General features: G+C 36.5%; 1 protein-coding gene across 1 annotated transcript in view; it reads right to left on the reverse strand.

Annotated features, from left to right (window-relative positions):
• Positions 1 to 25,474, reverse strand: part of LOC139721560 (protein Obscurin-like) — a 164,539-nt gene that overhangs the window by 57,387 nt on the left and 81,678 nt on the right. Inside the window, exon 8 of the mRNA XM_071632880.1 lies at positions 10,418 to 10,498. Within this exon, the coding sequence (XP_071488981.1) occupies positions 10,418 to 10,498 (81 nt within the window). The remainder of the gene's footprint in view (positions 1 to 10,417; positions 10,499 to 25,474) is intronic.

The following is a 25,474-nucleotide window of genomic DNA, read 5'->3' on the forward strand; positions in this document are numbered from 1 at the left end:
CCTTGCAATACATCCCACTCCTCAACCTTCCTCCATCACCCCAATCAATAAACACCGTCCTCCCTCAACCAACATCCCTCCTAACTCCTCCTGTTTTTACTGATCCCTACTACCACTCCCTTCCAATAAACCCCTACTGAGATGTCATATTTATTCCCCATCTCCCCTTCCTGGTTTCCTTCTGCAGCCCCATTTCCAAGCTCCCTCCTACTATTTCTAGCTTAAACAATCCTTGCCTATACTTAATGTTACTGTGTTCTTACATAATCTACAAATGTGCCTAGATTATCAATTCCTTTGAAAGTCTCCTCCTAAGCCATCTTGTTGGTCAACCGCCATGAAACAGATTAAAATTCAACCTACTTTGATCAATTTATCCAAATTGAGAGTCACTTCTACCTCAACTAAATTCCCTGATCCCTATCCAAACAGGCACTATTGTACTTCATAAGTTATCACAAAAATCAAATCAGTGTAAATATACAAAATTCACCTATGTCTGTTGTGACAGTCTAAATCAATTGCATTAAATGACTCTTATTTTCAATTGGAAGTACTAAATATCATATACATGTACATATGTGAAAATTAACAATTGCATCTAATTGCTTAAATTCATTGCATCTGTGCCAAGTCAGAATAACAAGCACAAATTAACAATTTGGGACAGAAACATGAACTGTCATCTTGTCTAGAGCATTGCCAGTTTAAGGATCAGTTATAGATTTTGTGATTTGAGGATTTGCATCGTTTTGCAATGGAAATAAACAACAGATAATCACAAAACTGGGTCTCAAATCAAAAAGAACTTTACATTATAGCTTGCAATGAATGCTATAAATTGTCATTAAAAAGCAATATCTATACTATCAAAACAATGAAGTGTGGTCTCTAAGACAAAATGGATTACAAGGTATTGTCTACCACTGCTTTTATGATCAGCATCCTGGTTAAGATCTGACTCCCTGGCTAGAAATATATCCTGGCTTCAATGTACTTGGAAATGAGGACTGCAGTTGCAGTGCATGGGTGTCATATCGTTTTGGCTCATCAGCAGCCATCTTTGATCACAATCCCAGCATCACAAGTTGTCAGCACTTTGTGATTTGCAAGGATCATTACCATTTTGTACATCTTATGAAATTAATTTCATGGAGCGTATGATCTGTCGAGATCTATTGGAGATCGCACATGATGGTTGAGCGATATAAACATGGCTGACATATGATCTACAAGCCTGCACGTCACCAGAGGTTATTGCCTTTGCCATGGAGGTTAGGCCTTTTTGCTGGCATTGATTTGTTTGTTTGTTTATTTGTTTGTTTGTCTGTCTGTCTGTTTGCAAAATAACTCAAAAAGTTGTGAACTGATTTACATGCGATTTGCAAGAAAACTTGATGATGACACATGGAACAGATGATTCAATTTTAGTAATGATCTGAATCACTGGCTGGATACAGGAATTTCACATTTCATACTCATGCACAGAATATTTTGCAGTATCTCAATTTTAGCAAATTTTACAAATTTAATACTTTACTAAAAATTTGCTGCTTGTAACAAATATATAGTTAATTCATTAACATAAATATAGCATACGATGTTAATCATATCCAAAGGTGGAAATTCCAAAATTTTCTCTTAAAAAGCAATTTGTTTGTTTCTATTTTTGGCAGTATGTTTCTCAATTACAAATTCAACCACTCACAAAATCAACTAGCAAGTCTCAATTTGTAAAATATTTAACTTATGAAATATAATTATGCCATATGTATAGTACATCACACTCTCATTTTCATGATCCCTTGGCGAGGATTGAAGAGAGGTAAAGTTTTTGGCAAAGAGACCTGCTAATTCATCATGCTTGGGTCATTTTTTCCATCTTTGATACAATTGATGCAAAATGTTACCACACATGTACACAGAGATACTAAAAAGTGTCATGTGGAATTTACAGTGCACAAGGTAATCAGAAATTATGTAGACTTTACAGTGTTACAAGGTAAAAGCAATCATTGGGTGAAGAGAATATTTGTGACCATCCAGCTCAAAACCCACAAAAATCACAGATAAGAATTCTCTGTAATGGACCAAAATATGTCATATGGGTTGACCAGCTCAAATCTTTACAGTCTGTCTTACCTGAAAGAGAAATCTGTCTTCTACTATCTGTCAAAATTTAGCAGGTTAAAACAAGACTGAAGTTGAGATATTAGCGATTTTTCTGGACCATTTTTTTTAAATTCATACTTCTGCACAACACATTTGAGTAACAGTAATCTTTAAATCCTCTTTTCTCCCTTTTCTAAGAAACTGCACCACCTTAATCCCTGTTATTTCAATCAATTTTTAATGGGTTAGGATGGTCCAATTTTAACAAGTTATGTATTGTTATATTGAAAGCTTACAGCTTATTCCTTTGAACTATGTAGAAATGTGGAAATTCATCTTGGTCCCATTATTGTGGACATTGAGCTGAGCAGTTACATTTAATAAGAGCAGTAGGTCAGGTGTAGATCTTACAATGTTTCAATGGTCTACTATGAGTGGAGCAACCAGAAGGTAAAAGTAGAGTTTACAATGTAAAGAGTAATTAAGAAGTAATGGGTAAGGTAATGATAGATCAGGTAGTGTTCCTTGCATATAGTGCTACTCCCTGTGTGTTGGCACCTTGTGAAGAAATATCCTGGTATGCAACTGATTGACAAATTGCCCTGCATCGACGTAAATAAGCACTGAATTGATCAGTGTTTTAGTAGTAGCCATGATAAAAAATCATGGGCGTACATACTCCAGCAGGACTCGAACCCACGACCTCCTGATCACCGGACAGGCGTCATCTCCACCAGACCACCGAGCTTTCGCCCCACAGCAAGTGTTGGTTCTAATCCTTATAGCATGCAGCGGGTACTGCATAATTATTCAAATTCAGGAAATTCTATCATCGAGATGCTTTCATTGCAACTGATTGACAAATCAGTTGCAAATTTACGTTGATGCAGGGCAATTTGTCAATCAGTTGCAATGAAAGCATCTCGACGGAAGAATTTCATGAATTTGAATATCCTAGTATGACTACCCTCCCCCCCCCCCCTCCCCCTCAGAATCCATAGAGAAACATGATGTACATTAATAGTATGTTACAGTGTGAAACCTAATATGTCTTGGATGATCTAATCTATGTCATTCTGTCTCAGTTGTCTCATGGATATCACTCTTGGTATGTGCACATTTTACTTATATTTACTTTTTAAATTTTACTTTAATTTTGCTTGGGTAGAAATAATCATGACAATTTCTGTCACTGCAGCTGCTGTTTGCAAGGTGACATTTTTCTAAAGCATTATCTTTATTTATTTCTGGTCCCTTGCGGGAACAAACATGTACACCTGAGTGTACGTAGCAAAATTGTATGTGATAGCTTAATACTGCAACTGTTGTGTCTAAGTTGACTTTACATTTTAGCTTTATCAAATATCACAAATCTCTATTCTAATGGCTTCTGTTTCCAAAACAAGAAATGGATTGACATTTTAAATGCAAGGCTGATTGAAAACAGGCTTTAGAGACTCAAATATACTGCATTAGCTGTAGCAGCATCATTAATTTATACCTCTATTACTTTAGACTGATAAGAATTTAGGGAATGAATAGGAGGCATATATATATATATATACTAATATATATGTATATATATATATATATATATATATATATATATATGTATATATGTATATATATATATATATATATATATATATACATACATATATATATATATATATATATATATATATATATATATATATATATATATATAATATATTTGCATTGAAGCCCACACAGGAGGGAGTTAGCCCTTTGAATGTCAAACTTTCTATCCATACTAAGAGACATCAGCATTTCATCATGTACTCCAAGTATTCTTGCCTTTTGGCAGACAGAGCTGGATGGGATTTATCTTGCTTCCCGAACACACCATCCTAACATTAACGACGCGGGGAGTGAATGAAGGCCTGCACGGCTGTACGCTTGATGTGTTACATCCTGCCGGCTTTGGTATGTCTCAATCACATCCTGGGATGGTCCTCCCACAGCCTCCCCTGTTTACTTACGTGATAACCTTAACTTGGCTCCCACATCCAAACCAAGACTGCAGTCTGGATGAGCCGCCTCCCTTCAGTTTCATGTTCTATTACCAATCCTTTGGCGTGTTCACATTGACAGTGAAATACTGCAGTATTTAATAATGTGAATGCAATTACACTACAAAATGTATCCCAAATTTTTGTGGCATTCAGGCTGGTAATTCAAACTTTGCAAGAAATGTGAGATTTGAGTGTGAATTGTGCCACCCATTCTACAGTGGTGCATTTCTGACATGACCTGACACACTTCATGCCTTTTCCCATTGGCATATGCAATGCTTTCTGGAAATAACATGATATTTCTTGAATGAGAGCAGTACCAAAGGGATTACTGCGGTGCCTATTACCATGGTATTTCATAAGTGCTAACAAATTACTGTGGCACAGTTGTATTTAATGCCATGCTCATTTTAATGTGAATGCACCATTTGATGGTGCTTTTTGATGGTCTAAACCCATCCACATGACACTATACCTCCTAGTATCTGTCCATCTCTGTCCATTTTCCTGTCTGTTTGTCTATCTGTCTGTCTCCATAAGAGCATTCATTTGTCTGCTTCCTGTCCAGTGCCTATCTGCCTGTCTGTATATTCATTTTGTATTCATTTAGTCATGTATTCATGTATTTGTATTCTGTTTTCATTGCCTTTTTTACTCTTTTCAGCATCAAATTTGGTATTTTTTTTCTTTATTTCTTTTAACCAATTGCATACTATGAGGACACATGGATCAAGAACAAATTTGGTGAATTTAGGATCATGTAGGGAGTGGATTAATCTGCTAACTGTCTGTATTTCACTTTGAATTCTTGTCTCTCTGCCATTTTTACTTTGGTAATTTCCACTATGGCTCTTTTTTCATCTGGGTGACATGACATGTGCTCCTGCGACAATTGTTCCGGTCTTATTTTTCTCCAAGGACTTAGGGTTAGGGTTGTGATAGGGTTTTAGGTCTAGTTTGATGTGAGGACTGGGATTGGGGTTAGGTTTATGTTTGTTGGTAGAATTCATGTTTGGCTTAGCAAGCCGGTATTTCATGGGAGCAACTGTCGCAGGAGCAAATGTCATAGAACCCTTCATCAGAGCTGTGGCTGCTAGCGCTACTTACTTTAGAGTAAATGTTGAAGCATTTACTGACTAAGCATCAAAGGTAAATAACACACTCAACACAGATTACACAATTGTGAAAAACACCTTCAAATCAGAGCCAAAGTGTCTCAGCATTCCCAAAAAGGGTTTAATTTTGATCTAACAAATATTGAAAAAAACGAAGATGAGATGAACTTTTGTCACAATTTCTGCTAAGAGCTTGATACAAAAAGAAATGATATGAAATATCACTGATAATAGAATGAAATGTATTAACTACATATAACTCAGAACTGAACGGATGAAGGTACCATCTGTTCTCAAAAGTTGAAACCCCTCTCCTACTACAAGCCTCCATCCACTATTCCAATTATACCAGCTCCATCCATCTCACAGCTATCTTATCTTTCACTACAGCATTAGCTACCAGCCCCTGTCTAACGGGCCATAAGAGATATTGGTTTCATTGTCAATCATACAGGGTGAGATTAAAGCATAACATGTATGTCTCCTTCATGTCACATCCCCCACTGGGATCGCTATGGAGCTTCTCTCCCCATCTTCTCATCTCATCTTTTTCTCTCTCTTTCTCTCTTTCTCTTTTTTGTCTCTCCCATCCCTCCTCTCTTTCTCTTCTCTTTCTCTCTTGTTCTTTCTTCCTCCTCCTCATCTCTCTCTCTCTCTTTCTCCTTCTCTCTTTGGTACTTTCCAGTCTATCTCCTCTCCTTTGAACAGTCTGCAAAATCTCAGTCCCTTCACTGTATTCATCTTTACTCTAGACGTTAATTAGGTGCGACTGTAATCATCACCAGCAGTATTTTTTTTTTGCATCAGTTTCCATGGTGACTGAAATAATTCACTCATCCTCTGTGCTGTTTGTAGAAAAAAAAATGCTCAACATCATGAAGTCAATGTTGTATCAGACAATGTATATATCACACACTGTAACAGTGGCCATACAGTCTTCCCAGGTTATATACTACAATGTCATGTTTCAAAGTTGTTCAGGTAGTTAACGCCATAGATTTTTAAAGCAACGACCTCGGTTATCATCAAAATAACTTCCATAAACATTTACCTACAATCTCCTTGGAATATCCATAACTTCTGCTTAAAAATTAGAATCTTTGCACTACCGTCAGTATGCAACTGTACTCTCAAACTTCTATATCCTCTTGTGTATGAACGGGGGAAGTGGTATCACTGCCCAAGATGTCAGTCAAATTATTATATTTGATAGATGCAGCTGAGCAGAAACAACTGTCAAATTACAGTTTCTTCTTCAACACTTTCTCATCTACAGAAAAGATGAGCTGGACACCATTCTTATACAGCATTGGTAGTATGATTCTCACCATTGTAGACATACATTAGATATACACATTGTAGGAATACAAGGGGGCCTTTGGCCTCCAGATTAACCTGGATGTCTTCAGGGCATCACTCCTACCAGAGATTGGTATGTCCATCCCCCATCCTCCTCCTCCAGCCATCCTCCCATCCAAACTTCATCCTATCTCCATGTCACTTTGTTTATAGCTACACTTGAATGCATTCATCACAGAGCTCCGGGAGGATCAGCTTACGCACACTGGTATTTACGGGTGCAAAAGAATGTGACCCCATTCAAAATGCGCTGCTCCACGGGAGGGGGGAAAGTGATGGGGGTGGGGATGCAGCTCCAAGCATTTCCATACATTGCATCTAGGTTGATGGCAGCCAACATTTACAATCTGTTTGTTGACTAAGAGGTAAAATTAATCACTGCCGGCCTGAACAGTGACTTAAATTGACTTGTGACTCTAAGAAAGAAAGTTCAACAGAGCAGTAAAAGCCTTGAAATCGACTTTACAGTCTGCTCTGTGTGGTCTACACTTCCATATGACTGTGGCAAAGGTATTTCATCAGTAGGACCATTGGCTGCCAAAGCACACATCATTGTGTGTCATATTTGTCTCTGTCTATATTCAAAACCTTTACAGGCAAGGTGATGTTGAATAGTAGTTTCAGTTGACGCGATAGCACGATTTGATCAAACGTGATACACACATACAAATTGTATGTAGACGTACATACATTGTAATGCATATTCACATATATACAGACAAATAGATACATCTGTGTGTTCATGCTCAAAACCAAACACATATGCCTCAAGCACTTGTACATTTCTTCTTGCAGTCCCCCAACTGCAATAACAAAACTGTGATATTCACAACTTTGATTGTTCATGTGGATCAATATGTCTGTTGGCTCATTGAAGACTAGTGCTTAGCATACTCAAGAAGGTGTCACCAGGAAATGTGTTTTATAGCAAAATCAGTTTGTCCACAAAGGGTTTTATTCTTAGCCACAACACCAAACCAGTTTGGGATTCAATAGATGTATCATATCAAAATGACAAGATCTCCCATGGGCATAACTCAAGTAACATATAATCGCTTTTGGTGATGTCGTTTATTGAAGCAAAACTATTACGTCTTTGACAGAGAATTCTAATGTTACTTTCTCTCTATCATACACCTCCTATTCTTTCTGCTCCTGTCTCTCTGGTTCCAGTGATATCACTTGTAGATACAAACTTGAAAACACAATGCATATCATTCTCTGTTTCCTTCTCTAGATATCTCTTCATCTTTCACTTTTACTCTGTCAATATTCCATCTGTCTTCATCTACCTACTAAAATATATTCTCTCTTTATTTCTCCCCCTCTCTCTCTCCCAGTCAATCTCATCATAACATAACTATGATAGTTTGAATTTCAAATATTAAATCTAATGCCTAAACGGCTTGTGTAAATAGCTACATCAGTGATATGATTGGCATATCACTTTGAGTGCTACTGTAAAAGTGGACATTTTCACGGTGCTGAAATTTTCGCATATTTCGCGCAAATAGAAACTAGCGCCAAAATAAAAACACACAAATATTTTTGCTTCCAATGAATTCAAGTGGTTGATGTCTTGATTCCGCGGCATTAAAACATGCAAAAAATCTTCTTTTCTCGCCGAGTGCAAAAAATAAGTCACGAGAAAATATCCACGTTTACAGCAATCAGCATGTACAATGTATGCCGAAGGTCATGATTAATACTCTTTTTTAATTCATGTGAAGGTTTGACTTCCTTTGTTGATAAATATCGGTGCACAAGTAGGGCCACAAGCCCTTGAAAAGCACAAACTTTTGGCCTGTTTGTTTAGAAATTAAAATCATGGTGAATGATGAGGAATAGATTCATTCTTTCATGTATTCTTATCAGAGTGTGAATGCAGTGAAAGCATGTAAACCTGATGGTGACATGAATGTCTGAATGGACTCAGGGTCTTAAATATGTAATTTACAGCCTTGGTAATTATCAGCATCTGTATGAAGTAGGATGCTGCAGTTATCAACATGTTAATATCCACAGTAGATGTAAAGTTATAGCATGACTTCTGTTCACACAAAATATGCCTCAAATACACTGTACATTAATAAGTGACTGAATTGAACTTCAAATTTTAATCACCTGACAGCCCCCCCCCCCCCCCCCACACACACACACACACACCTTATGATCCGCGATCCTGGTAAAGCTTTGTTCATGAGCTTCTCAACCAGTTGAGGACAAGGTGATTTTGCTATAATGCACACTTTCCATGGGCACTTGCCCAAGAATGATCAGAACTAGTCTTCAACTGATTAATGGGAGTATTTCAGCAAACCAGACAATTTTTTCAGTTACATATCAAAATTCTGGCTGTAGATCTTGTTGTAAAACTGTAATTGCTCACAACAAAGCCACCAAAAAGCAACTACAGCAGTTTTCATCAACAAGCCATTTTTCAAGTAAACATGTGCAAAATGTGATCTTTTGTGGAATGGTTAAATATTTGTTTTAGGGCAATCTCTGAATTGATGAACAGTTGTATAATTTCTGTATTTGATGTTTTTTGAGGGGATCAGAGGTGAAACAGATATGTTTGTTTTCATTACAGATATACACTATGGCTACACTAAGTATTTCAATAACGTGGATCACTGGGAGATTATTTTGACTCTAAAGTTATGACATGAAATTTCCTCATGTAGTCTTACTAGCTTTACTAAGGAGGATAACACCACACAATGCATTCATAAACTTTGTATGATTAAATTACCCATTACTAAATGAACCACATCAAACCACCCATCTCATTACCCCCTAAAACGCCCGAAACCACCCATCTGCTTTTTTATAGTTTTATGCTTCACCAGTTTATTGTTTTCATAGAGAATATATAATTAGATAATTTGAAAGAGGTCATAGGTCAACAAAAGTACGTCAGAATTACTTCTGTGATACACCAGTCTCTATGTAGAGTCTTAAAGGGCTTTCAAATAAACATTATTTATAATAGAAGAAAATAAACGTGCAGTGAGCTATTATACATAATATAGACAGTTTTCAAAATGAGAGTAACATTGCCGTACCTTTTAGGGAACAATAGGCCATTATGAATGGAATCTTCAGTTGCTAAAGGGTTAACTAATCAAACTCTAGTCACAGGTATATACATCACTTGAATGAGTCTTTACCTCAAGTCTCCTTGTGCATATAACTGAACCACAGAACCAAACACCATGTGTGTGCGTTTCATCCTACCTCCATCAATAAAAAAACAAAAAAACAAAACCCACTGTTACTATCTTCTCCTTGCCTCATAATCTAAGCAGATTGTCATGACTACAAAATGTTTATTAGCCAATGTATGTTTTGTATCATGTTTTGGCCTCCCTGCTCCTTTACACCACCAATCAAAGGGATGGTATAGTATTGGTGGAGATGAGAATTGGGTTTTTAACTTTTTGCAAGATACCAAGAAGCCACGTAAGAAATAGTAGAGAGCATACCGATCTGGAATTCAAATTTTATGCGATGAAAATCGGTTTTGGAATTGCTGAGACATCCAAAAACAAAGTAAAACAAAGCGATCGTAAGAAAAGGTTGGTCCCACCTTTTAATAGAATTGCTCTGTTTTGGATATCTCAGCCATTTCAAAACCAATTTTCATCAAATAAATGTTGAATTCCTCTTGGAATTACATGCTCTTTCATATTTCATAAGATGTTTCACATTAATTATCTCACCAAAAAATGTTGGAAACCTGAAGTTAGGTCTCAACCAAAGCTATACGATGCCTTTAACTTTCCTACTCACCTGATGACTGACCAAACTGCTCTATGTACTTGCTCTCCTTGCTCCCTGAGCCCCTATGTACCGACGGAAGATCCTCTGAACCTGCCAAAAGTCATGACAAACAGTGCGCTATGTCAGGGGTAAGGATAAAAACAACTTGACTCTACAAGGGAAAATAGCAAACTATATTCCTACATCAACTTTTGTGAAGTTTGAATTGTCTATTTCAAATTTCACTATCATACTATCGTATCATATTTCTATCATTTGCATTCTATCAATGCACATGGAGATATCCCACACACAAAATGCGAATTTGATTTTTTTTTCATGCAAATCTATTTGCTTCTGTTTCATTTTTGCTGTATATAATGACTTCTCAAGGAAGAGTGGCTGAAAATGAATCACACCTGCAGACAAGTAAACATTTATAAGCAAACTACAAATTTACGAACGAGTTTATGATTTTAATGTACAGCTGCAATGGATATGCAGTTGAATGCAGTGGTGGATCCAGAGGGGGGGTGCACCGGGTGCGCCCCCCTCTTTTTTTTTAAACAAAAGAAATAAAAAGAAAAAAATGAGATGAAACCTGGAAGTAGCACCAGAAATATTGTTTGCCCCCCCCCCCCCCTTTACAGAATTCCTGGATCTGCCCCAGCAATGTGTTAGGTACCTCTCATTGATATATTTTCTGCATGAGGCACATGGGAGTAAAAGATGTGTCATATTGGAAGCTGTACATATCGCTATTAAAGGATTTATAAGGACAAATGAATAAAGTCCAGGAAACCAGCTAATACATGTTCTACTTTTACAGTTAAAGAAACTAAAAATGCTGATCAGACATATTGCTTTGACTGTTAGGATTTTGTCCATGAAGTTTAGCTTTGAGTTCAGTTGCAGTCAATCATGTCAGGAATAATGTAAACACAGTAGGTCAAATCAAAACTCCATGGATAATATGCTTCATGAAATCTGCCCCCCCATGGACCAATGTAGTATCTGCAATGTAATTATATTGCCGATATTGCGTTTTTCCACGGGGGTCGGAAACATCCAGTTGTTTTGCATTTCCAAATATTCTTCAATTCTGAATTATCAAATTGTAGATTTTTGCACAAGTATAGCATATTTTGTCAATCCATTATATTCATTTTTCAGCTTTAGGTTTTAACTTGGTCGAAGTGTTCTGGTAATCTGGGACATGTATACATGGAGCTATGAATACACAGAAATCCAATGTAAATTGCAATAACTGCATGAAAACTCACGGCAGAACTCAGAAATATAAAGACTTCCAGTGCTGCACATTCTGTTCAGGTCATATCATATCAACAACCCGCCTTCACTTTTTCAGCATCCATATTTTAGCTACTTAGATAACAGATAACTTGCCCGGAAGCCATTCTTGCAAACCAAACATTCAAGGGAAACATATTCTTAACAAATGAAAAATAAAACATGAAGCAATACAAATGTTTGTATCATATATTGATATTACATATAAAAGTTATATATATGAAAAACTTAAAGTACAATCCAGTTTACAGGCCTACAGATAGGCTATGACTGCAATGACTGCTAATGCTACTGTTTATAGAGTATTTAGAATAAATACTGTGAAACCAGATTTTCTTACATCCATGAAACTCAATTTAGCAAGCCAAGATTCGCGAAAGTCAAATGCACACAAAAGGCTTTTTTTTTTACACAATGCACTGAATGGAGGGCAATTCAGACAAGTTGCATGCCTTGAAGAAGGCTGTCGGTGCAAATTTGCGAAAGTTTCATGTCATGAATATTTCTAGTTTTTACAATATACTTTGACACATTCTACACCTATGGTACTTCTCCGTGATGAAAGTTATCAAGCTAACAAACGGTTTGCTTGAGCCATAGCCTTTATACAACTGTAGCAAGTTAGTAGAGGAGCTGTAGAGAGGCTATCAACGGCAAGCTACAGCTCCATAGGTCAATCTCAGAAATAGACTGGTGATCAGATTTCTGAATCGCAAGTTCTTGTTAGGAGAGAGCTCTGGATGGAACTTGATCGGCAGGGGGCTTATCAACATAGCTGTGGTAGAGGCCAGCCATGGCACGGCTTGTCGAGTCTCGACGGGGCGGAGTGATTTACCCCGCTCAATCAATTAATGGCTTTGTGAACTGATAAGCGGTATTCAAGAGTTGATTCGCATTGGCAATCACCAGTGAAGTGAACGTTGCTTCAATTAAGAATGTATGATAATATCACGTCATTCCATACACTTGTAGCAAGAGGTACCATTAAAAAGTTATCAAAGATCACAATAACAATGATATTTTCATAGAGCACATATCACAATAATCATATCATCTCCATGTGCTCTATGCCCTATAGGAATAAAAAAAAAGAACAGAAAAAAGGACAGTCTCATGAAGAAAACTCTATCATTCAGTCATAAAACATGAAAACAGTATGCTGACAAGTCGGGATAAGACAGAAGAAAATCAAAACCACAAAATCTTCTCACTGACCTTCCGCATGAGTCTGATAGAGTGTCAGCAGTGTCCACATACAGACATTGATAATAGTATACTATATGAAGACTTTGACCACAAAAAGGAGTTAACTCCATTCTTGTCAATTTGAGATATTTGCAATTAAACCTGCTAAAAAAGAAAATTATAAGAAAATATGGGATTTTTTATCATAAATTCAAGAATATTTCTTGTTATGCAACATGTGAAGTATTATTGGAAATATTTCATTTTGCACTATCTGATGATGGACTTACTTTAAAATGTTAAAAAATGGCACTTCACTCCTTTTGGTGCTCAAGCTCTTCACATGCATAACATAAGCTCCATCCCCAGTGAGGCCCACACATGTATTCTTCAGCCTTTCATCTTCAAAATATATGATTATAAACTGAAAGGGCATTAACGTCACTGCACCATGAATTATGGCTTAAAAATCAAATGCTGGGAATACTCTGCTACAACCTTTAATGGACCCTATCTCTTTTATCATTCTCTTTATTTCCAACCCTTACTGTGCTTCGTACGCAGATTGTCACATCCTTTGGAGCACTTTCTTTGCCCACTGGCACAGACGCCTATAAAATGAATTGCCAATGATTTGCAATGAAAACCTCATCCCTAATCCTCATTGTGTCACCATGGCCTTTCTTTTGGACTGAGGTACATTGTTATGCCTGAGTGGCTTGGCTTTTTCACAAATAGGGCAACATTGGAAGAATGAACTGAATGCTGAGAGCAAACAAAGCAAGTTGCAGCTACTCACCTGGGCAAATGAAGAGCTAAGTATTCTTGCACAGTACACAATGTACCATGAGAAACATGCATCATTGTATTTTTGTATTTTCCAGTATTTCCAGTATGAAATTGAAGAAAAGAAAAACATTACAACCATCGTTATATATTCCTCGATTTCTTTTTTTTTTAATGTATGCATTCTAAAAACCCATCAAAGGCAAATTCCAGTAGAAGAGAAAGAAGAGTAAAACAAAATGTAAAAGTGATTTAACTGTAAAAGTGGACATTTTTGCACAATTCACACAACCAGAAACTAGTGTAAATATAAAAGCGCACAAATATTTTTGCATGCCATATGTTCCAGTACCTAATGTTCTGATTCTGCGGAATCAAAAACACCCAAAATTGATCTTATCTGGCCAAATGTGAAAAATTACTTACAAAAAATATCCACTTTTACAGTATTTCAACAGTAGTATGGCTGTTGCAGGAAAAATCATCCACAATATTTTAAATGTACTCACCGAACAAGGCTGTCAGCTTTCAAACACTCAAATGTAATGAATGGAGTCTTTCAAGCACTATAGTAGATATCCTTTATAATCCTACAATATCCAGCCAAGATCACTTTAATCCAATTTGTAGAACTGCAAATCCTATAAAGTATGCAACCCAAACTCCTTCCCCTCCATCATATCCAAAAGATGATGCCTGTGTCCGTCTCCTTGGTGACGATCACCAGTCCTCAGAGGATTTGACTCCAGGCTCATCACTGCATCCCCCTTACCCTGTCAAGGCACAGTATATCAAGACATTCTCGAGGCGTGTCGGGGGGCACACGTCACAATCTGCTATGTAACTGCTCGTGTTCGCCTCTATACACAGCCCAGCCTCACCTATCACCACTAGGCTCCATGATATGAAATTGCTAACCAGGTGTGTTCACACCTGAGTCTAACACACTGGGACCTCTGTGCAGATTGTCCAATCAAACATCACAGGACCAGTTTCCACGTGTATATATTTAAATGCTCAGTACTAGTCTGAACATCATCTGCTTAATGTTGGCATGAAGTGGAATGAAACAAATACCTCACCTGGCTGTGCCTACACGTACCTGAAAATGATTTACTAATATTTTGTATGACTGCAATTCTTCTGATAATGAATGCAATTTCCTCTCTTTAGACACACAAATACTGTAAAAATTTCATGGCAAATTTTAGTACTACCTAGAGAGTATTGTGGCATTCACTTGACAGAGAATAAGCTGTGTTCGCACTCCTCGAATTTCTATGCAATATGCATTTTGCATGAAAGATTCTTTCCCAGAATATATTTCTCAAACAATCACACTATCTAATGTAGTTTAATGATGGAACAAAAGTTTAGTATCACTCTTTCTTGTCTTGGGTTTGCACCAGTGATATGTACATGCACCTTGTCTGCCACTCTAATACCCTGCAATGATTAAACCTTGGCTATTACTGCACATATCAAGGATAACAGTAAATAAAGTGCACCTCAACTGGAACATAAAAAGGGTAAGACTGTCAATAGTTATTACTGCAAGAAATCATCATATTAATGTTTACATCATAAAGCACTCAAATCTGTTTCCACTTGCTGCATGCATGTGAAAGCTAGGTGATCTAAATTTAAACAAACATCTTTTTTATTATCTGCTTTATTTTTGTTTTTTCATTTCCCTGTAAACCTAAACCTGCAATCTCCTCTTTCTTTTCTTCTCAACTTCTTTTTCATTTTGCCAATACGGCTGCTTGTGTCGTATTGTATTTACAATACTTGAGAGAAATACTAACTTATATCAAATGTCAATTCCAGATGTGTAAGATGGTACATCCTGTAGCTAATGTAAATCTATAGTCCCTCATATAGGATTTTGCTGTCTGATGACTCTTCTTTTTCCCTGATGTCATTGAGACGTTCGATTTTGGGATATCTCATTATACATCAGAGTGCGGTAGTTTGTTGACTTATGTCAAGTACTCAGGGTCATGCAATGCTTAACACACTAACACTGGTGGACTTCTCATGCTGGCTGTGTTCACATCTACAGTACCACATAACTACAAATGTAACAAGACCTAGTTCACACTTTCTGGGAATCCAGTTGCTCGGACCATAGTACTGACATAACACTTACGATTAATGAAAATATATGATCATGGTTATATTTTATTTTGGGAGGTAACTTTCAAAAATATTTGACATAAAGTTTACTAATGATGATATGATCTGTCATCATAAGTCTAATAAACTTAACAATTATTGAATTCCCAGTGTTCATTTTTTTTCTTATTTTCTCTCACTTTTGTAAAAAGCAAAGCAAACAAACAAACAAACAAACCTGCCATTGACATTGTAAGACAGCTTGCCTCCAGATAAACACAGCCTTACTATACAATTTAACCCTTGCAGTACTTTGTTCACCAATTGCCATGCACACATTGAGTGCTTTCTTTGCAGATTGGCACAGATGTCTGGAAGCTAACAGTCTGTTAACCCGTTGAGGACTGACTGAGTTTGCTACAACACGTATTTCCCATAGGCACTTGCCTGAGTATACTTGGGATTTGTCCTCAGCGGGTTAATAGAGATTATCTAATCACAACTGCACCACCATATATGCGTAGCTGTCTTGTTGGACAAAGGCACATTGCTACACCTAAGTGGGTTTATTGTTTGGATGGATGACTGAATGCATGCTAGTGAAAAAGCTTTGCAAGTTTAAGTTAAGTGCATTGCACTCAATGGGTTAAGGTATCGGCAATGTATAAAACTATGGGTGCTTTCTAGCGCTCTCTTAACCTGTTGAGGACGAGTCCCGAGAATACTCAGGCAGGCGTCTATGGAAAATGCGTGTAATAGCAAAATCAGTCCGTCCTCAACGGGTTAAAGTGAACTGTACCTGACGTACCCATGGCAGAGGAGTGCTTGAACACTACTAAAGTGTACAGTACCATAATGAACTGAGCCAAAAGTAGACCACTTCCCGATGCACTCCAAAAGAATACCAAAAGCATACCAAAAGCGACCCAAAATTCACATGTGAAGAATGCGTGTATCATGCACATAGGTTGTAATGCAAAGAGTTCATTCTTTTTGTTCTGGACATCTGTAAGAAGTTAAGTGCACCAGGTAAATGACTCTTCTGCTACAAAATGTGTAACTCCCTCTAAAAATAACCAAAATACGCACAGCTTCAACTCCTACAAAGTCCATTGACCCTGTTTGCAAAAACATAAAAAAATCCTGTAAAAATCCATAAAAATTTCTTGATCACTACCAATCATTAGTCATCTATTTCTTGTATCATTATCAACTTCTCCAGCAAGTTTCATTAAATGCGTTCATAACTTTTTGAGTCATTTTGCAAACAGTCAAACAAACTAACGCCAATAAAATCATAACCTCCTGCCTTGGCAGAGGTAATGATTACACCTTCCCTTGGCTCTAACTGAAATTCTTGCAAGTCTATTGGCTGTTGCCAGATGCAGCTGATATCAGTGTTAAGTTCTAACAATATACACATTTCTCTTTCGATCAAACAATTTCCAGGTTTATGTGAGTAACTTACCCATGGCAAAATCTTCACAGCTTCTCTAGTTCTTGCAGTTTTCTATTCTGGCACAGTATGCTAACATACAATCAGCTGAGGCTGAACTCAACAGTACTCATTATCAACATTCAATTCCTGACTGTTTCGAACAAAAGCACACTTAAGGGTGGTAAAACAACAATAACAACCAACCCAGGAACCAGTGAAGCTATTTGCTTGTCAGATAACCGGTTGTAAAGAAGCGATCCCAACTCTCAGGAATTCAAATTGCTCCAGACAATGAACACTCCGCCTCATTGAAATGCTAATTACAGACAACCCTAACCATTTGCTCTCTGATGGTCACTTCACACTGGTCAAGTGGCACTTTGTTGTTGTTTTTGGTACTGTCAAATAAAATTCATGAGCAGATAGTTTTGTTTGGCCACAAAGCATACTCTAATTATCACTGCAAAAATGACTGCTGTGCAGTTGTTTTCTTATCAGAAGACTTGAACATACACACAAAAAACTTCCAGTAAATGTTGGCCAATTAAGAGATTTTTACTTCTACATAAGTCCAGTATAAACAAAACTTTTTCCTGGTTGCTGTTGTCTTCTTAAAAGATTCCTATGTTTGCTTTGTGAACAAAGAATTCACCTCAACTGCGGATCAACACACCCACCAGACCACTTTTAACAATACCTCTTTTCTTCAGAACCCTTTTAACCGGAGGGCCAAACCCCAAAAAGTCGCTTACTTAACGAGTGAGTTGCACTCTCTCTACAAACTAAGTAGACCATGCTTATTTTCAATTTTTTATTGTAACAAACAACATTCCACTGGTCTACCTCAAAAAATTTGTTGCGAAAGCCTCCAAATCCAAGATGGCGTCCAAGATGGCCGCCATATTTACTGAATTTGTTATTTGAAAGATAGAATTTGATTGAAACATCAGATTTCAATAAATTTGATGTCATGTGAAAGAGAATAAAATTTTCTACAAGTTGATACCATTTTTGTGGGTTATTGTGATAACTGGATTGAGATTTTAAGGAAAAAACACTCATTTTTTGATATTTTTCTGATAAAAGGGAAATCATGAAAATGCTTGATTCAGCATAAATCAAAGAAAGACTGAAGGATTATCTTGAAACGTTTCAAGAATTTTGTTTGACATATAATGAATATTTGAAGAAAATAAGGGGTCAGTACCGTTTTTGGTTCAGGAGTTACAATGTCTCATCTTTCATCTTTCAAATAGAGGTAGAAGCTTGAAACAACCTTGCTAGAGAGAGTTTAAAACAAAATTTGGATCAATCACTCAAAAAATTCAAGATTGCAGGCCATCAAAGCTGACATAGTGTATTGCACCAAAGTAAATGTATAATTTCGATTTTGATACAATTTTGTCTGTTTTGCTGTCTATTTATATGGTTTTTATATATTCTGAACATTTTAATGCCATTTCAAACCATCTTAGGTTTTTATGGAGACATTTTTCAGAATGCACCATGAATATTTCTCTAAAAAGTAAAAAAAAAAAGATTAAAAATGTTTATGAAAACCATGCAGAAATTAACATCTTTCCCATATAATCAATATTTGGAGAAAATTAGAGGTCAGTATTGTATTTGGTTCAGGAGTTATAATGTCTCAAACTTGAAATCCCATTTTACATAATATGTTATTAACACGCATTTGTTCCCAAAGACGTCACAGAGGGTCAAATCCAAGATCGTGCTTACTTTTCGAGTTCCACTCTCTCTATAAACAAGACCATACATAATATTAAGCATACTAAGCAATGTTCCGTAAGTACACCTCAGTAGATTTGTTGCAAAGTACAGATGCGGACCAACAAGGCCACCATTTTATTGAAATTAACATTTCAAACATAAAATTTGATAGAGACATTGGATTGCAACAAATTTGATGTCACATGAAGGAGAGTAAAACTTTTTAAAAGTTGATACCACTTTAGCTGTGTATTGTGAGAAATTGGGGGGGGGGGTTGTTTGCTTCTCTTTTTGGGGGATCCATATTTTTATATTGTTTTGAAAAAAGGAAGAAATGTAAAAATGCATGATTTGGTATTTATCAAAGAAGAACTGAAGAATTATTTTGAAACCTACGATTGAGATTGAGATTTACTGAGATTGAGACATAATTCATATTTCTGGAATTACAGGCAATATCATACACTGTTGACAAGTTAACATCTAAAACTTGAAAAAAATTATATTTATGCATTATAAATTTTGCTTACAATGTGTTTACATGGTCACATGTAATACTGTAATGGTCTAGTGACTTGCAAGTACCTGCAAACTAACTTTTCATGCCAAGTGGTAGGTGACGCTGGTCGCTATTACTGTAGCATTTCATCATAGTAGATTGTTCTGAGGCAGATAAGATTGAACAGAAAGTATTTTCCAAAAAGAGATAGGAGCTTAAAATTTGGCACAAATTTTGCCAATGTGTAATATTTAACGATAAAAATAGTATGCACACAAAATTCAAGATGGCGGTAATTAATCGAGGTTGTCGTTCAAGGCAGTTACCATTGTGCACGTAAAAAAAACCCAGCTTTACTTAATTCCTCAAACTAGTTCTAAACTGTGAGTTAGGGATTAATGTACAAACTTAAATTAGTATAATTAATGCTAAATATTGTTAGATATACTAAATAGATCTGATAAGAATGTTTTTATGTCAACAGTTATCATGGTTATGGTTTCTTGAAAAGAAATGGTGATATCTCCGTATCTTTTAGGCTTTATTATAATTTTTTTACATGGTAGAATGTTTTGTAATACAACTATAACCTGCACATATAAATCGAATGTGATATCTCTCCCAATGGTAAACAATACGTTTAGTGTGTTGCGTCAAAGTTAAATCTCAACTTATAACTTATAATTTGATATGTTTTTTTAATCTTCTTCGTTAAATTGCTGTCTATTACATGTTTCTATACATCCGAACGATATTGTACTAGTGTAAACCATATTGAGGGTCTTTTTTTTGGGGGGGGGGGGGTGGAGCTCATTCCAGTGTTTGGGTAAGGCCCAATCTTTGATAAAAAAGAAATGCTTCAGTATCAAAGATATGCTTTTTTATTTGTATGTTACTCTGCTGTTGTAGAAACGTGAATGATGATGGTTTATGTGTAATAATGTCTGATCCGTAGATGTCCTTGAAAGCCCTTCTGATCCGACCCCCCCCCCAAAAAAAAAAAATCCAACATGGCGGCAATTTCTCAACTTTGCATTTAAATGTGTTGTGCGAAATTACTTTTCAGTATATTGTTAGAAATAAAATTGTCCAAATTGATTATTCATGCTGTATATTCACATTTACAAACAAGCATGCTGAAACTGTATTTTCCGTCATCAGATTTTTCTTACATTGTTTTTAGGCTGATTTCATGTGGGTTATAGTGTCACAATTGTTCTGAACTTATGCCATTGGTAGATGCTTTCCTATATTAGATATCAGGATCACTCGAGAGTGAAAATGTTCATTTTCATTCATTTTAGAGTGACCTCGGGGATCACTCGAAGAGTGACGAATGATCCCTAAGGCAGGGCTCGACACTAACGGTGGTCCGGTGGCCCGGGACCACAATAAATGCACGTCGGGCCACCAAAATGTCAGAAATGAAGAATTTGGTGGCCTTATCGGACCACCAAAAAAGGTCGGATATTTGCCTTTGGGCCACCAAATAATTATAAAAGTTAGTGTGGAGCTCTGCCTAAGGTCACTCTAAAATGAGTGAAAATGAACATTTTCACTTAAAAGTCACTACAATTTCACTCTAAATTCACCGTTTTCTCTTATTCACTCCTCACATCAAAAGTAAAAACTTCCACTCGATTTGTTTTTTTTTTTCTTTTTCGGAGAGTGGAATATCACTGGTTTAAAAAATGTGTCCATAAAAACTTAAGACGGTTTAAGATAGCACAACAGACAAATTTGTTTAAAAAACGAAATAATACATTTAATTTGGCGCAATACACTCTGTCAACTTTGATGGCTGTCATCTTGATTTTTTCTTTTTTGAGCGGTTGATCTAAATTCTGTCTTAAACTATCTATAACAAGATTGGTGCCAAGTTTCAAGCTACTACCTCTATTTGAATTTTTTTTTTTTTTTGCTTCATCTCATCTGCTTCAGAACAATCTACTTTAAAGTAATAGCGATCAGTATCACCTGAGCTACCACTTGGTATGAAAAGTTAGTTTGCAGGCACAAACCCTTGTCTGTCAAAGTAAAAGTCTGCATTTGTCAAGACTACTACACGCACCACTGGCACTGCTACAAGCGCCAGTGCCAGTGGTGCGTGTAGTAGTCTTAGTGCGCGCAGACTATTTTAAGAACAACAAGGTGTTGGTCACAACTAAAGTGGCCATTTTTACATAGTGAGTTTTCAAGTTTGAGACATTATAACTCCTGAACCGAAAATGTTACTGACCCCTAATTTTCTCCAAATAATAATTATATGCCAAACAAAATTCTTGAAACGTTTCAAGATAATCCTTCAGTCTTTCTTTGATTTATGCTGAATCAAGCATTTTCATGATTTTCCTTTTATCAGAAAAATATCAAAAAATGAGTGTTTTTTCCTTAAAATCTCAATCCAATTATCACAATAACCCACAAAAATGGTATCAACTTGTAGAAAATGTTATTCTCTTTCATATGACATCACATTTGTTGAAATCTGACGATTCTATCGAATTCTATCATTTAAATAACAAATTCAGTAAATATGGCGGCCATCTTGGACGCCATCTTGGATTTGGAGGCTTTCGCAACAAATTTTTTGGGGTAGACCAGTGGAATGTTGTTTGTTACAATAAAAACTTGAAAATAAACATGGTCTTCTTAGTTTGTAGAGAGAGTGCAACTCGACCTCTGTTTTTAGCTTTTGGCCCCCCGGTTATTTGCAGTATACAACTGAAGTCTGACACAGCACATTCCAGAGTAAAGTGTTTTCTTCCATTTGCCTGTAAATCATGAAAATAGATCTAACATCTGAAGCTTTATGAAACTAGTCACTCTCACTACAAACCTTCCTTATTTGTTACACATTGGTCTCAAGAAGATCATTAACCCATTTAGGACGGGCTGATTTTGCTACCACACATATTTCCCAGAGACACTTGCCCGAGTATACTCGGGACTCGTCCTCAACGGGTTAAGAATATAATTCATACTGGGCTAGTCATGTCCAATATTGAGTGAAAGAAAAAGTTGACAATACCACAGTGTATCCCCTTGATTGTTTCTGTATCCTATCTTACCTTAAATCTCTTTAACCCTTTCTATGCCAGGGATTTTGGACAGCATGTACATTAATAATAAAATGGGGGTTTTCCGTGCTAATCAGCACTCAAAACACACGAAGGGTTTAAATTCAATTCATAAGGACTCCCTGTAGGGTACCAACAATTTTTGTAAATGTTACTACTGTTATCAGGACTAAAGAATACGGCAGCCTTTTTAAATTCAAGAAGTTATGTCTTGATGATAATCCCTTTTTGTTAAATTACTACGAAACATATAAATGTTGATGATTTAAGAGTTTAAAGAGTTCTTAATGAAATCATTAAAGAGAGAGAGAGAGAGAGAGAGGCAGAAATGTACAAGCAGCACTTGAAAATTAATATATATATATATATATATATATATATATATATGTATGTATGTATATATATATATATATATATATATATATATATATATATATATGTATATATATACATATAATCCTTACAGGTCACTCCTTTTCAGTCAGCCTATTAGATGTGAAAGCCACATCCAGGCTGGTGCATTCATAAGGCAGAGAGTGAAGTTTGATGAATGGCCTTAAAAACAAATAATCCCAGGTCCAGATTCACCAGACTGGAACATACGTCACTCTGGCGCAATAAATCTCGACAGGGAAGACAGATGTACATATATCTACTTCACCCTATCTCATATCTTCCAAGCCTGAAACCTAATCTCAAAGCCCTTAGACAGCTATAGCAATGTTTCTATTCTTCTCCAAGAAATGACAGCATACAGCTGTGTCATGTTATCCATGACATATCATCCACACAAAGTTCATTTTGTGTGTCAAGTCCAATACATTCTGAGTTGTATGTGTTAGTCATAAAAGTATACCACAGACCACATAAATTGTGAAGCAAAGGTTATCATAACTTAACAAAAGAGAACATGGTCAAAGGGGATACAGTGCACTTCCATTATAATGAACATGGTCAAAATGAAATTCCAGTTTCAACGAAATAAAAATTTAGGCTGTAACATTATCTGCGCTATGTATTTTTATTGTTTATTTGTTCGGTTATGATGAAATTTTGATATAACGAAAGAAAACTGCTGGTCCCGAGCACGTGGTTATAACGGGAGTCCACTGTGTGTCTTCCATTACTCAGATTATTGTAACCTGCTTTACTAATTAGCATCTTACAGTATCTTCCTTTCTGAAGAACATATCTGGTTTCAACATTATACTTAACAGCTAATGCCTTTCTCTGCATGCCACACAGTCTATTGCATATCTAGAAAAGAAATGTTGATGCTGAGTGCAGTGGTCGTCAGTGCACAAATCTTTTAATCTGATATTTGGGGGAGTCATCATTACATATTTGTATGTACAGTAACACACCTACACCATCTGCTAATTACTGTATACACCAAATATTTTGCAAGGTTTTTATTTTCACGAAAAAGTCAGGTGCTATTCACGAATTTAAAGACATGCAAAAATATTGATTCTGATCCTGACATGAATGTGACATGCATGCATACAGTTCTCCATTCAATGCTGCATTTCACGATCGCAAATTTAACCACTCATGAAATCATCGGGAAGTCCCAATTCGCGAAAATTTAGACTCGCTAAATATATGGTGTATACAGTATCTGTAAGAACATCTACTAAGTGTAATTACCACAAATCAAACTAATGTGCACAAACAACTAAACCAGCTCTAAGCACCCAACAAACTTTGCATTTAAATGTAATTTATGCTGCATATCATGCATTAAAAGGCACATTCACATGTATTCTCTCTTTGCCAATTTCAATTGGCATAAATACTCTCAAAATACAGCTTATCTATCATTAGAAAGGACAGACTATAATCCCTCTAATCTCTACTAGTTCTACCTTTAATTCACCTGAGGGAGCATTTCCACAAAGTCTGGCAAAATGTTAGTAAAATTAAAATTCATGAGTAAATGCCAATGAAAACAGCTCGGCAAATAAATGGCTGAGTACCTGTACACTACAGTATACTCAATGATCCTAGGTGTGTCATGTTCAGTAATTTCACCATAGAGGGCAGCAAACATATTAGGCAGGGAAGATTGAATAGCACAACACCACTCACGTAGGCAAAGAAATAGAGATAGACTTGAAAATGTGACCCGCTACAACAAAATGATCCTAAAGTCGGGCGAGGTCGATTATTTGAAAATTGCATGATATAATCCCCTAGTCTTTCTGCTTTAAATTGATATATAACACATTTTATAAAAATAATTGGCTGCGGAGATATCAATGTTTAAAAGAGAGCATGTCTAGACGTCTGGAAATCACTGTTTCGAGAAAAGCGCCCTAAAAGTCTTCCTTTCGACGCAATCGCGATCAAGGGACACGCAAGTTAGTTTTCACCTCTGGACAATAGAAGGTAAGCCCTAGCAACCCCTGAAGAGTTCATTCAAGCACCAGCGTCGGCGGTCTCCTCACCAACCAATCAGTGACCAGGATGTGAGAAGCGGCTTAGCATAGCGCACCCCGCCCGAACGCACCAGTCGACTGGGCAGTGTGCGAGCTTCACGCTTCGGTTAACAGCAAGAAGCAAACTGACCAATGAGATCACTCTGGTCATTGTTAGGGGCGGAACCTATCGGTGGCGCTCAATCCAAATTTTCAAACCAGTTTCTGCTTCATTGGAACGCCAAAAAAACATGGCTCAGAAAAACACTATTTTTTGGTCTTTCCTTTGATCATTTTGCTTCAAAATTTTGACAGATGATAGAATATATGTTAGACTCCAATAATATGTCAAAATCAAAAAATCGTAAGTTTTGACCAATTTCAATGCTCTGACTTTAAACTCGATTTTTACAGCTTCGACCGTGCGTGACTTTAGGACCTTTTTGTTGTAGCGGGTCACAAATGCTCTTTGATACTTATCAAACACACTCTGATAACACACTTTGTTATTAGATAAGT

The sequence above is a fragment of the Diadema antillarum genome, unplaced genomic scaffold (assembly GCF_040938485.1).
Source record: "Diadema antillarum isolate AM-2024a unplaced genomic scaffold, OU_Dant_1.0 scf00000013, whole genome shotgun sequence".
In the NCBI taxonomy this organism is placed as follows: domain Eukaryota; kingdom Metazoa; phylum Echinodermata; class Echinoidea; order Diadematoida; family Diadematidae; genus Diadema; species Diadema antillarum.